This window comes from Filicampus tigris, chromosome 5, assembly GCF_054856515.1.
Source record: "Filicampus tigris isolate MCC_2025a chromosome 5, RoL_Ftig_1.0, whole genome shotgun sequence".
In the NCBI taxonomy this organism is placed as follows: Eukaryota; Metazoa; Chordata; class Actinopteri; order Syngnathiformes; family Syngnathidae; genus Filicampus; species Filicampus tigris.
Window position 1 is genome coordinate 16,302,397 of NC_141221.1, and position 14,480 is coordinate 16,316,876.

General features: G+C 42.2%; 1 protein-coding gene across 3 annotated transcripts in view; it reads right to left on the bottom strand.

Annotated features, from left to right (window-relative positions):
* znrf3 (zinc and ring finger 3) overlaps window positions 1–14,480 on the bottom strand; it is an 86,714-nt gene that overhangs the window by 31,757 nt on the left and 40,477 nt on the right. For all 3 annotated transcript variants that reach the window (XM_086031845.1, XM_086031846.1, XM_086031844.1), the window contains one exon: window positions 4,799–4,921. In XM_086031845.1, the coding sequence (XP_085887971.1) occupies window positions 4,799–4,921 (123 nt within the window). The remainder of the gene's footprint in view (window positions 1–4,798; window positions 4,922–14,480) is intronic.

Genomic DNA, 14,480 nt, shown 5'->3' on the forward strand with positions numbered 1-14,480 from the left:
TCTCTATATATTATATGGTTAAATTTGTATGTATTATTTTTAAAAGTGTGTTTAAAACCCTTAAGTGCTATAAATGCTATAAAGACATGCCTAGGAAGTATTTAAATAGTGTATTCCCATTCCCGTTTTGAGCTATTCCATCCTCGTTTTCTTAAAGGGATATTGGAATGAGCTTAACATTGGCACTTATATAAAAGGTTTGCATGTAAAAATGACATCAGTACTAAAGTGCCCCCCCCAAAAGACTCTGTAGTGATTTAAGGTCTTTTTTTGTAACTAGATTTACAACATATTGCCCTGGGGGGTGGCTTATGTTATGTTTTTGGTCTCAGCGGTCTACGTCACGGCAGGGAGGCAAGGCGGTAATATTGCTCGCTTTGACAGTTCTGTTTTGTAAAACGGCAACTGATCGCCAATAAAATGCAAATGCACATTACTACTCTTGTCCACTTCGACCTGTGAAAGTATAAAAGTGTTCTGCACAATAGTTTGGATTTATTGACATAAAACGTGATGTCATCATGATCACCTCCACAAAATCAAAAGTACCGTGGCGATGGCTTCTCCACTTACACAGGCTGAAGCGGACAAGAGCATGAATGCGCACAAGAACTCCGACTGCTTATATTTCGGACATTTAGCTACGCTAAACTACCGTCAACTCTCAAGAGGGAGACGGCGGCTTGCAGCAGCAGAAGGCAGATTGGAGCTTTACGCCCCCCCTCTTCCCTCCCCGGCTAAAGGTAGGATAATGGGACGGCTAATAGCAACAACTAGCTTCAGGTGGTTAAAACAAAAGTTGTTAGCACAACAACATTAGCTGCTTACTCTGCGTCCAGCCTGCGTCGATCTTCATGTTGTGGGGTTGCCTCCCAAGCAGTCGCGTGCATTGTCCGACACCGCTTGCAGCCGCCAGAGAGTGAGTTAGTTAAGCCCTCATCGAACAAGGGTCAATGTTCAGCGAACAAAAAGTGTCAGCAAGGCTGACTCCACAACCGAGTGTGGCCGCAATGGAACGTACCTTTTTGGCTGTTTACGTTCCAAATTGGATGGCATGTTGTAGGTTGAAAAACTGGGGCCATTCCTCATCCAAATAAATGTGCACATCTACTAACCGTGATCAGCAAAGAAGCAGTGGTCGCTCGTCCCAGCCTAAATCTATGTAGCTCTGTTCACTTCCACGTTTCCTCATTCTCATATAAATCAGCCACGGAGAGGTTGATCCTTTTGATATGTCGAAGTGGGCATTAGTAGGGATGTCCAAATAAGTTTTGGTGCCAATTGATCGCTGTTTTTGGACGTTATAAGCAATGAAAGTACAATGATTTCCAATTGAGAGCTTGGAATCGGTTCCTCCCGTGATTCCGACCGAACATGGATAGAACGGTAGGGGGCGTGGCCATTGTCCTCATTATCAAGGGGCGTTATTCATGGCGTTACTTATTTCCTAATTTCTCCCAAATTTATTGATAAAATAGAAAATGACAACTCTTTTCATGTTCCCGATGAAAAAATATATAAAATGAACTTGTTAGTGAAAACACGGCCATCCCTTTAAAAAAAAAAAAAGAAATACAACCTGTATGCATGTGAATGAAACACTAAGAAAAAAAAAAAACTCAAAATGGTATGCCCATGGTTACAAGGTTTAGAGAAAAGCCATCACTAATACTCTTCATTGCTACTATACTAGCTTTCTGTTTGCGGATATTGAGAGGACTGACCTATTGAGAGCTGCATATACCTCTCACTGTACTGTCTCAATTAGCACAAACAAGTTGCCCCGGATTTCAGAAAAGAATTCCACTTGTTGCTCAACCTAACCTTTATTCATAAATATTACCTAACATATTATTTTATTACCTATTGTATTATTATTATGATTATTATTATTATTATTATCATGAAAACCTAGTGTGCTAAAAAAACGAGGACAGATTCGGAACCAGAGCAATACATTTCATGCAGTTTACTTGCACCTCTGATGAAAAGAGTGTGTCATTAAAATTGTTGTCGATTAATTAGATAATTGATCAGGTGTTTATTAATTGATAAATTGTTGCGCGTATATACAGCATATAGTGTTGCGTGTCCGAAGCGGACACGACGGCAAACAAGCCATTGGATTTTATATGTCCACCAAAGTTATCCTGTTAAAGCCAACTTTGGACAAGCCAAGCGCTGCCACCCGCTGCTACTACAGCAGACGGGAAGGTCAGGGTTCCCGAACCCGACGCAGCTCACACAAAGCAGACAGGAAAGGCAGGAAAGAACTGTGTACAGATATGTGACACGCCAGCACTTTTGTCAGCTTGGCCCGCCGACTTCACAGAGTGCAGCGGCCCCCTCCCGAAACCCTTCATCGTTTCCTTCACTTCCTCCTCCTGCGCATCTGTCTGCTATTGGCACACAGACGTGGGGGACTCGAGTCACATGGCTAGAGTCCAGTTAGACTAGTGGCGAAATTCCGGACTTGGGACATCCTTGGTTAAAAGTTCCGAAAGACTCGATTTGACTTTGAACAACATGACTTTGCAAATTTACTTTTGAAACTATTTTCAAGATGGTGTGCCATCTGTTTTGTTTTTGGAAAAAAAACTTCTTGGGAACTGAATAGATAAGAGAAAATATCTACCACGTCTAACTTCATCATCACTATCAAACTCACAAAGACAAGTAAAATATGTTAAATTCACCAATAGCCGGTCAATCCATCTAGCTTCATGTTGGTCATGTGTTTAATTGAGAAGAGAAATAAAACAAAATAAACTAAACTAAAAACTAAGAACAAAAAATAAAAGAAAAATATATTTTGCATTTAATCAAACAACATAACTGAAAAAAGTTATTTTTCTTAATGCTAACACACAATGCAAACGCTATAGACGGGCTAACAAAACTAGCATTGATGTTGTGGTAGTAATAACCCTTAAAGCAATGGATGTCACAGGCATATATTCTTTATCCTCTGTGAAAAAAGACTAATGAGCGCATCTTACTGAGTCACTTAGTAGTGAAACTCTTCTTTGTGAATTAAATGTGTGTGTGTGTGTGTGTGTGTGTGTGTATGTGTATGCCCTCTGGTAACCTCATCTCCAAATGATGCGGGCCATCTGCTTGTTTGAAAATGGGGCCCTTGAATACAAAAGTTTGCTCATCCCTGCCCTAGATACCCCATAGTTGTATTTTTGTGCGGGGCGGTGGTGGTGGTGGACACACACACATTTTGGCACCTAGGCATTCCATTGAGACCACCCTCCTACGAGACATATTGAGAGTCATAAAAACAAAGCTCCTTGCTTGATGTGAGCTCTCGTCCCTTTCCAGCAGAAGCACTTTGACCATCCACTTTGGCCACTTAAAAAAAAAAGAAAAAAAAGAAAGAGCGCTGTCTTAGTGCACGGCCAACTTTAAATAGAGGGCAACATGCCCGTTGCTATGCCAAGCGCAGCTGGGGGCCCTTGTGTTCCCAGACGCCTTTTATTTTTAGACACGGTTCCAAGTAAACAGCATTTTTTCCCCCTTCCCGTCAATTGCGTTTTGCGCATTTACAAGAGTTTAGTAATTGAATTGAATCTAAATTGAGCAGAAAAGATTCCAGCGCTGTTGATGGCAAAGCCGCTTAGTCGGAGGCGGGCAAGCGTCGTGGCCGGCCGGGGAGGGGCCGACGAGAGCATGTGGGAGCGGGAGCGGGGTCTAGAAGCGGGGTCGGGCATGGTGGCCACCGGCAGGGGGTACGCGTTGCACCGTCGAGCCTGGCAAAGGCCACAGGGGCCCACACAAAGCGCCCAGCTGCCTCCAGGCCCTGGCCCGAGGCGACTTGCAACAATTCATTTTTCATGTTGTATATATATTTCTTTTGTAATATGTCCTAATATTTTATAGTTTGTTCGTTTATATGAACAATATTTCTGCAGTTTATGGTGCTTTTTGGGGGGGAGTGTATGGGGATTTTGTCCATTATTATTGTATGCATTTCAATTATTTTGGTCTATTTTTATTTCTCTTTTCTCATATAACTTTTTAATATATTTGCATTTTGGGGTAATATTTCTGAATATGTTTTTGAGTATTTTTCATCCAATATTTTGTCATTTATTAAAATAATATTTTGATATTGTATTTTTCATCTAATATTAGTGTATATTTCATCAATATAATCTGCATTGTCCTAAAACTTTGGATTGCCAATTATTTTGTTAGAATGTTTTTCTTTTTTCCTAGTATTTTTCATTTTTGTAGAATCTTTCTGTATTGCTATCCGATATTTTCTATTATTTTGTATTACTTATGAATATGTAATATTTTGGGGGGTGTTTGGCTAATATTAATAAGATTCTAGGTTCTCAATAAAGAATGTGCAATTGTACCTAATATTTTGACTTGACTCTTCACGAAATCCCTGATGTATTCCTTTTATATATGATAGGGCAATAACACTGATCACGTGATGTGACAATTGACAATATACTGTAATCGTGAATTAAAATGTTCGTATGCAACTTAAATTACGAATAGCTGCTTTCTTTCTGATAAATTAGATAAATTAGATCCGGTCCCTTGGGGAATCTCGATATTCCATTCTATTAAGAGTAAAACAGAATCAAAAGCTTGACGGTGCAGTTCTTGTGTGGGAGACGGCAGGTGGTGGTGCACTGTTGAGGGGGTTTAGGCCAACCTTAAAAAGATCTACACCCCCCCTTGAAACACACGGCACATTTACGGTAATCCCGCATTCGGGGACGCGTCCGCCTCCCACGCGGCAACATGCGTACACGCTACGGCTGCTCTTGTTTACCTTTCCCAGCACGGTGAGACAACTGGGGTCCAGCTCTGGTTGCTCCAGCTTCACCACGCCCACCCAGCCGTACTCGTACAGGTCCTCCTCGTCGTTATTGTTACACAATCCCAAAGGATGCATCTGGAAGGGAGGAAAAGATTCATTACGGTTCATGTGTCTCAGAATTGGAGTAATCCCCTCTGGGTATGCCCCTCTTGAGGCAGGGGAACAAGTATTAATCTGCTTGTCACCTATTTTCAGAGAAATACGGTATTGATTCTGAAAAGCAGGACGATAAGCAATTCCCATGCATTTCCGGAATTTCAACCAGGAATGAACTCAAACAGGTTGTTCACTTAAAGGTCGGGCAGAAAAGAAGACATTGTTCCCCAAATTTATGAAGCATTCGTATCAACTTGCTTAGAACATTTCATGGGCTACAAAGGTATACAATGAGCAGGAGTTCTTCGAACCATGCAAAAGTGAGGGGATGCGACAGAGCAGTTTATGTACGCCTATATGTATGCTGTGGCTCTTTGCAGCAACAGACAAAATTGGGGCTCTTTGCCTTTGAGTGGTGGGCCACCCCTGGTTTAGAGAGTGGAAGAGAATGCAGGCAACAGTACAAGGCAATAGAGCTGAGTGGAAGAGAATGCAGGGACAGTACTAGGAACGTGATGTGTGTGGAAGAGAATACAGGAGAGTACAAGGCAAGGCCTGGAATTTTGTTTTCTCCCAAATTGGCCAATTTTGTTGCTTCCACAAGTTGAACCATTTGCAGCCAGTGAAGTCAAATGCTTGGTGCTGAGCTGATAACGCCGTCCTCCGTTTACTTACTACCGTCCTTGATAGCGCAGCCGACTCCCGAGATGTGCGACATCCATAACCACTGAAGACACACGCTCGGTGGAATTGCCGCTCGCCAACAACAAGAATCCGGGATCCATTTGCAATTTGCCTCCCCGGCAACAGTGTCAAGACGACGTGCGCAACGAGCATCAGAAGCGCTCCTACGTGACCCGCGGGGCCACTTATCCTATTAGTCCAATGACCACAGCCCCCCCTATCCTAACCCCAATCAGTCAGCATTGTGGCGCCGTGCCCCCCTGGACGTCCGCTCTGGCCTCCGGGCCATTGCTTATGACCCCGGATACCCTTCCTCCCTGTGGTGACCCCTAACCTTTGAACCAGGTGCAGGTTAGTGGCCAATTCAAGCCAAGCCCAAGGAATCAAGAACCTGACCTGAAGGGCTTTTCGGCTTATTGTGGTTGAGGACTTTGGGAAGGTTCACATGCAAAGCAGGGGGAATGTGTTGCAGACGTCTACAGTGTAGCAGCTTCTACCGCCTTTGGTGAAGAAAGCTGACGGGAATTTCTCACACCGTCGCTTGTGATTATGAAGACGTTGCATCGCAGCAAGCGGAACAAAGCTTGAAGCCCGCCGCAGCGCATTCACTTGCCAACTAACTCGTCACGTCTTACTCGGGCCTCCCACACGTTATTGTAACACGATGTTAGTGTCAGGAAGTTAGCTTCAAAAGTTCTCTAAAAACCATTTGGAGGGACACAAATTTCCACCTGGAATTGATCGAACATCTATTTAGTGGAGTAGAAGAGAATCTAGGGAACAGGACATGGAACCAGATTACGGCCCAACACATGCTAAGGCCTGACCATGTGCACAAATGTTAAGGTGAAAGAAGATTGCTGTAAAATTAGCAAAACAGTCAAGAGGAAGAGAATCCAGGATAAAGGACATGGCACAAAAAGAATGGAATGTGTATTTGTCACATCCGATCCTGGCCTTGAAAAAGAACAGGTTGTAAAATTCTCATTTAGAAATACTTTTAGACACAAATTCATATCTGGGAAGGATCTATTCACATCCTACTCAGGCCTCCCATATGGGGAAGAAAGACGAACATTAGGGTGGTAAAATTCTCAAAAAGCAAAACTGCCTTCACTTGCCAGTTCCGTAGAATGTTCTGGAAGCAGCATGCGGGAGGACGTATGCCAGCTGCATTTTCCGAGGGAATGGAGACATTTGCCTTGGGGGAGTTAGCAAAAGCGCAGCTATACATTTTCTATGATCATTTCAGATGGCGCTCTCTCTCGGAAAACGGCAAAATTGAAAGGAAAGTTGGAGATAAAACAGCAAGCCTGCTGGCCTGCACCCCACAAACACTTCCAACAGCACAAAATCTCAGTTAAAGTGATGGTTGAGTCGGGACGGCCATGTTTGCACTAACAAGTTCATTTTATATATTTTTTGATCAGGAAAATGAAAAGAGTTGTCATTTTCTATTTTATCAATTCATTTAGCAGAAATTAGGAAATAAGTGACTCCATGAATAACACCTCTTTAAAATGAGGAAAATGGCTGCGCCTCCTACCGTTCTATCCATGTTCGGTCGGAATCACGGGAGGAACCGATTCCAAGCTCTCAATTGGAAATCATTGTACTTTCATTGCTTATAACGTCCAAAAACGGTGATCAATTGGCACCAAAATTTATGTGGACATCCCTACTAATGATCACTTCAACATATAAAAAGTATTAACCTCTCCGTGGCTGATTTATATGAGAATGAGGAAATGTAGAAGTGAGCAGAGCTATATAGATTTATGCTGGAACAAGCGCACACTGCTTCCTTTTTAAAAAAAAAAAAAAAAAAAACTGCTTCTTTGCTGATCACGGTTAGGGCGGGCGAGGCATTAGTTTTATTAGCTAATGTTGTTGTGCTAACGCCTTTTGTTTTAACGGCCTGAAGCTGGTGGTTGCTTTTAGACGTTTCGTTATCCTACTGTTAGGCGGGGAGGGAAGGGGGGGGGGGGGTTGATAAAGTCCCATGCTTGCCTGATTGCTTGCCCGCTGCCAACTTGAGAGTTGACACAAGTTTAGCGCCGCTAAATGTCCACAATATAACCAGTCGGGGTTCGTGTGCGCATTCATGCTCTTGTCGGCTTCAGCCTGTGAAAGTGGAGAAGCGATCGCCACAGTATTTTTGATTTTGTGGAGGTGATCATGATGACATCACGTTTTATGCCAATAAATCCAAACTATTGTGCAGAACACTTTTATACTTTCACAGGTTGAAGTGGACAAGAGTAGTAATGTGCATTTGCATTTTGGTGGAGATCGGTCGCCGTTTTAGACAAGAGAACTGACAAAGCCAGCAATATTACCACGCTTGGCTCCCTCCCGTGCCGTAGACCGCTGAGACCAAAAAAATAACAAGCCGCGCTTCAAAAGGGGGCGGGCCAATTTGTCGGAAATCTAATCACAAAAAAAGCGCTTAAATCACTACAGAGTCTTTTGGGAGGGCATTTTGGTACTGATGTCATTTTTACATGCAAACCTATTATATAAGTGCCAATGTTAAGCTCATCCAAGTGTCTCTTTAAGGAAGGTAACCCTTGGAAGCCAAGCGCTGCTCTTGGGAGCTTTTTGGAACAAGATGGCAGCGGGGGAGCCCTGCCAGCGCCCCCGCATCCTGAACACTAGAGCATTGTGTGCGGCCGGCCTTGGGAGGCTTTTGCGCTCCAAAATGGGCCAGTGTTGTTGTTTGGGAAACTTGTTGTTATTTTAGAGGCTGACCATTATCTCCACAAGCGGGGGCCCTTTCAGTGCCGTTGGGATGGCAGCGGACCGCAGAAGACGCTGCTGCCACAGCTAAGATGGTCACCAGGGGTTCTCAAATTTTTGGAGTAACACCCAAAAAAGACTCCAAGTCGCACTATAATGACCAATGCGAAAATACAGGAGTGTAGTCGGCCAAAACGTGTCAAAAACCAGACAGAGGTTGTATTTCTGAAAATGTGATATGACAAGAAAAAAGGTGTAATTTTCCTAAATCTACACATAAAATTATATGACAACGTTGTGATATTATGGGGAAAACGGGTTGACCGCATCAGATCTGAGACTGAAGACAGAATGCTACAACAACAACAAAAAAAGAAATCACAACAACCCCCCAAAAAAATCCCAATTAAACAATCTGACATGAACAACATTTGTCATTTAAAAAAAACAAAAAATAGTTATTTCGGTAGTTTCCATTTACTATAATAACCATACGTCCACTAGAAGCAAGCGGAAGGACGTAATCCTTCCGGGAGGATGCGGCTTGCTCCTCCTCATCCACCTTCAACAGGCCAGGTGGTAGCCACAAGGACCACAAGGGGGCAGATTTTGTCCTGGCCTGCCTGTTGTAGTGCCTTAGGAGGGGGCAAATAGAGAAGGGGCGGGGGGCAGCCTTTCACATGAGTATCCCATTACGCAGGCCACACTCTCAATGTAACCCTGGCGGGGATTTCAACTCCACCTGTAGCGTGCTGGACAACATCCGCAACGTTGGAGTTTGTTGTTCGTTCGCGCCGGTGCTCGGCTAAGAACTTTCCCTGCATGACCCAAGAGTTGTTAAGGGGGCTCTAGTTGTCATCCCCTCCCCCCTTTATAGGGTGGGGGTCTCGGGGGACATGAAAATGCAAGTCACACTATCCCGGCTATTATTCTATCCGACTGTGACGCAATTCATCGAGCCTTTGATCAGGCGGTGACCACTCACTACTTCTTCTGACCCCCCCACCCCTCCACTCCTCCACTAAATCACTGAGCACCCCCGCCTCCTTCAGCCGGAACCTCTCACCCCATCATCATTGAATGAATAATCCACCTGTCGCATAAAGGCAACACCATGGACTATTTTCATTTTCAAAGCACAATAACTGACACGGTGCACAAGAGAATTAAACATGACGACTTGAAATAATCCACAATTAAAAGAAATGCTCCACTGCACGCTCGACCTTGTATGTATGAAATGTATCCATTGTATAATCAATGAAATGTCTCCTCTCATGTTTTAATCACCACCACATTGCACGGAACGAAGACCATATCTAGTCGAGATAAAAATTGTAGTCTTCCGAGAATAAAGTCACATTTTTCCATGACAGTTAGAATATGATCAAAGTTTAGAGATGGAAGAAATTCATTTTTTAGCAAATGAATTTAAAAAAGTCAACGCTATTCTCATAATATTGTATTCTGGAAAAGATGCCTTTATGCTTAAAAAAATAGATTACATTGCAAAATCTAACTTTATGCCTTAATCTGGGCATGGTACGATGAAATGTTTGGTTCTGAAAAATGACTTGATTCACGGAGGCTAACCGCTTATCCTCACAAGGGTTGCGGGCGTGCTGGAGCCTATCCAGCTGTCAACGGGCAGTAAGCCTGCATGGGAGGGATGTTGGATTTATTAAATAATATGTCACAATTATATCAGAGCTTTTTTTTGGGCCCGAGCTTGGGTAGGGAGGAGTAATTGGTTTATTAAGTTTGTTTTATTGGCACACTCAATCCGTGCACTTGTTTTTAAATACTTAAGACTATTCTTGGAACATTATCATGTAAAATAAAGTCATCAGTTAAGTCTTGTACTTTTACAAAACGTACATTATTTTTGATTAAAATGTGAGTTATTTTATTGAAATAGTCTGTTCTCATAAAATGACTGATTCTTTTTCTAGCATTTGTGTAACTTTAATCACAAAGTTACGATTCTTTCTCCAAGTTAAAAGAAAACCAATTCTTGTACGATAATACAATGTGATGCTTTGCCTGTAGACTTTTCACCTTTTTTCAACATAACATTACAACTTCATTCTGGTCAAGTATTACTGCAACTTTATTTTCGTTAAAAAAAATCGCTTTGTCCTGTAATTTTACAAAAGCATTTGGATAAAGTTATTTTTTTTTTCCCCCATAAATTCAGACTTGAGTCTCAAAATTATTTTGCCGACACCCAAGGTATGGCTCAACTATTTCTGACTAATTTTTCAGGAAAAAAAAGGGCTTTTCTTATAACTTTTCAAAAGTGATCCCAAACCTTTGAACAGTACGTTCAGCTCTGGAAAAAAAAATATTTTTTTGCATTTTGGACATTTTTTGCTATCTTGATGAATATGCATGTTCTGCAAATAAATCTCTAAAAGACAATATTTGGATAGTTGAATTTGTGAAGTTATGTCCTTGGGACCAAATGCCCAGCTCTGAATTTCACTCAAACAATACTTTTAATTCGCTAAATCGGAGAAACGGATCATTTTGCAGCGGTCTACTTCATTTTTTTTCCCCAGAGTTGTACATCTATATATACACTAATGCTTTTTTTAAAAGATAAGGGCATATCCAAGCCACCCCAAACTTCTTAACGGTAGTGTATCGTGCAAATACATTACGCTCGTTTTTCCACCAGCCAGGAGGGGCTTAGAACTTGAGGGAGTTGGGGGTGGGAGTGGGATGCTTTCGGGCTACAAAAGTCAAAAACTTAAGAGAAAGAACTTGCTGAATTGCACATCTATTTCAAGCGCGGCTCTTGCCTAAGCATGTACAGTATTGAAGGCAAAAAAAAAAGGAAAAGAGAGTGAGTGAGAGAGAGGCGGCAGATTGCCTCTTCTTTTTTACCGCCTTGCCTCCAAAGCAGGTTTTGCAAGATGTCCTGGCAGACAAAGTCAACTGAAGCAAAGTGTTGTTGATCACATGCACACAAGAACCTCGAGGAAGACAAACCTGGGCCCAGTGCCAGTCCTCGCACCCACCTGCCTCCCCGGCACCGTGTTTGAGCCCGGGCCGTGCTCTCGGAGTGCCTGTCTCCCAACGCCCCGCTGCTGACCCGCAGGTGACCAGTTGGCTTGCATAGAAGACCCCCGGCTGACCTCTTTAGAGCTCCCTCGAAACATAGAGGCTCGGTTAGGTTTCTGGCGTGGCTTTGCTACAGCCGGCACAGTGTGTTTTCAATCTGTGGCATGTGCAATAACGTTTCACAACCATCAAGGCATTCTGGAGCTAAACGAGATGCCCGTTGTTGAAAAACCTTGAAACATGAAGGTAGCCTGGTTATGTTCTGAGGTCGCTGTCTTCAGTTTGTGGAGTGTACAATGACATTTCAAGACTATCAAGACATTCTGGTACAATAACGCTTGGAAGCTTGGATTAGGTTTGGATATTTTTAGCATGATTGGCTACGGTATTTTTAACTTAATGTCATAAAATCAATGAAAATGACAATGTGCTTGCTAAAAATTGTGTTTGTTGTTCATGTCTGTGTCGATTCCCAGTCATTTAGGTCATGGAAATCCGCAAACGTTGAATCAAGGCAAATAGACCGTTCTTTTTTTTTTTTCTTGTTTCTCGAAAAACAGTCCAAAATGACGTAGACAATTATATTATACGGCGAATGAAATGTCCTGATCTGCATCAGACAGAGTGTGTCTCCAAATGAGCTGCCTGGGCTTTTGATGTTTTATGTTGATTTATTGCTTTCACTTGTTGTATTATTGCTATTTTGTTGTTGTATGGAAAGTGCTTCGTTACAGTTGTAGCTGTTGTGAAATGCGCTATATGAATAAAATTGTATTGTATTATACTATCGAGGCAGGCATTCTGGAGCCTAATGAGAAGTGAGTGTCAAGTGTTTATGGAATAGCCTGAAACTGATGAACAGGGATTCATACAACTTCTGAAGTCAGACAGCCCCAATTACTTTCAACACAACATTGGTGTCAGGTGTTAAACTTTCCAGTCCGAGACTCGCCTCACCTTATACACATGTACTAATGCCAAAATAGGGAAAAATAACTGATTAACCCATGAAGGCCGGGAGCGCATAACCGCATTTCTACCACTGAAGCCGGGAGCGCTGTTGCTTCTTTCTACGGTTAAAGCCGGGAGAGCGTTTACATCATTTTCTTTAATCCAATTCTCGGTCTCTTTGCCAATTAAATGCAAAAGAATGTACACGTGACGGTGTCGTGACCCCTCAGAGAAGAGAATGTCGCAGAATTTTTTCAACTATAATGGCCGACGAGCAGATGATCGCGGGAGCTCTGAAATAAGTAACGGCAGTGATATAGACGACACGCTTGTGGACTTCGAACCAGTAGAACCAGTCGAACGTGATATATGGTTAAGATATGTTTGTAGACAATGACGATATCGACTTCTTTGTAACAAAATAGAGGATACCACTCGATTTTTAGAAATTAAAAATGGTGCCTCTCTTGCACTGACACTTTATTTTTACATCTTTGATAGAAACAGTAAATAATGCTTAGATATCAATTATTTTGTAGGTGTGGAATTTCTGGGAGAACCTCAGGTTTAAGAGCGTGATTCTATAGGTTTTGGGGAGATGTTGAGGCAGGCGCTTTAGGCCTTAATGGTTTAAACCTCCTCCCTTGGCAGAGGTGGTAGCAATGTCCACAAAATAAATGTTAAGATTCCAAGCATGTGCCAAAAAAAAACCATGCCATCCAGCCACAGAATTAGGCATCACAGCGATGCCGAACAATCGGAATAGCCCACAGGTGCCCGATTACGAGGCTTAATAATATAATTGAAAGGCCAATTAACCTTCAAATGCAATCAATGACTCACCGCCCAATAGTAATGTTCATCTTAAAGAAGCGGTGGCATAAGTGCATTCAAGTGCCGACGTGCAGGACATGCGTACAGGCGCAAGATGATGTGAGGCGAAGTGACTACTGCACACAAAATGGAAGCCGATGGAGGGAAGTTTTACACCGACACATAAAAACGTGAGGATGAGGGAGGGTCTCGTTTACATTCATGTTGACGCATAACGTGGATCAAAGATGATGTTTTCTTCTTGTCATCTGCTAGCTTGAAATTCATCGGGTTTCCATCAGTTAACATCATCACAATTGTTTTGAAAATTCAGCCCTCAAAGCCTGTTTCAAGAAAAGGCCCACAAAAAAGGCTCATGCCCAAAAAAGAAAGGTAATCTCCTTCTTTGGTTTAAGGCAGACATTTTAGACAATAATTGGCTTGGTAGCACACTTTAGAATTTCTTATAAAATTCAGCCTCTCAAACTTGTGTTACTTAGCAAAATGCAATTTAGTCTCCATGTCTATCATAAGTAGAGCAACAACAAAACCTCAAGAAACCATGCCTGAAAAGTATAAAGACAGATGGTGAGGCATTTTGGTTTGAAGTGTCCAATTTACCATAATTTGGACCATTGTTGTTTCCAAAGTGAACTCCACCGTACCGTCTGATTGCTACCAAATTTGAACCACGTCTCCTAGACGTGAGCAATCCTAAATAGCGAATATTTTTTTGAGTTTTTGCCATTGTGTGTGGGTAGGGCATAGTAGTGAAGTTTGGAGACTTGCCATAAAACACAAAACACTAACATTGTAATTCAATTCCACAAGGTCAGCTCTCTTCATTCAAAATGAAATTTGGTAGGCATGTAAGTCATGAGTAGACCCATAAAAAAGCGCCTCATGAAGGCCCGTGAACAGACAGGGGAAGTCTGACATTTTGGTTTTAAGCCCTCATTTTAGCTGAAAATTGGCTTTGCTGCACACCCTGAAATTTCTTTCAAAATTCAGCCCTTGAAATTTGTTCTACTTAGCAAAATAAAATTTCCTGGGCAATTGTATTATGCATACACCCCCCAAAAAATATCAAACCGCCATGCTGAAAACACACAGGAAGTCAGTCATTTTGGTTTGGAGCTGTCCTTCAAAGATAAACACCTGCTAGAGATTTTCTACGATTACTACCAAATTTCAATTCCATAAACTGTATTACACAGACTGGCAACAGTGAATTGCAAAAATCTTTGAGTTTTTATCTTTGTGTGTGGGCGACAATGGTGAAGTT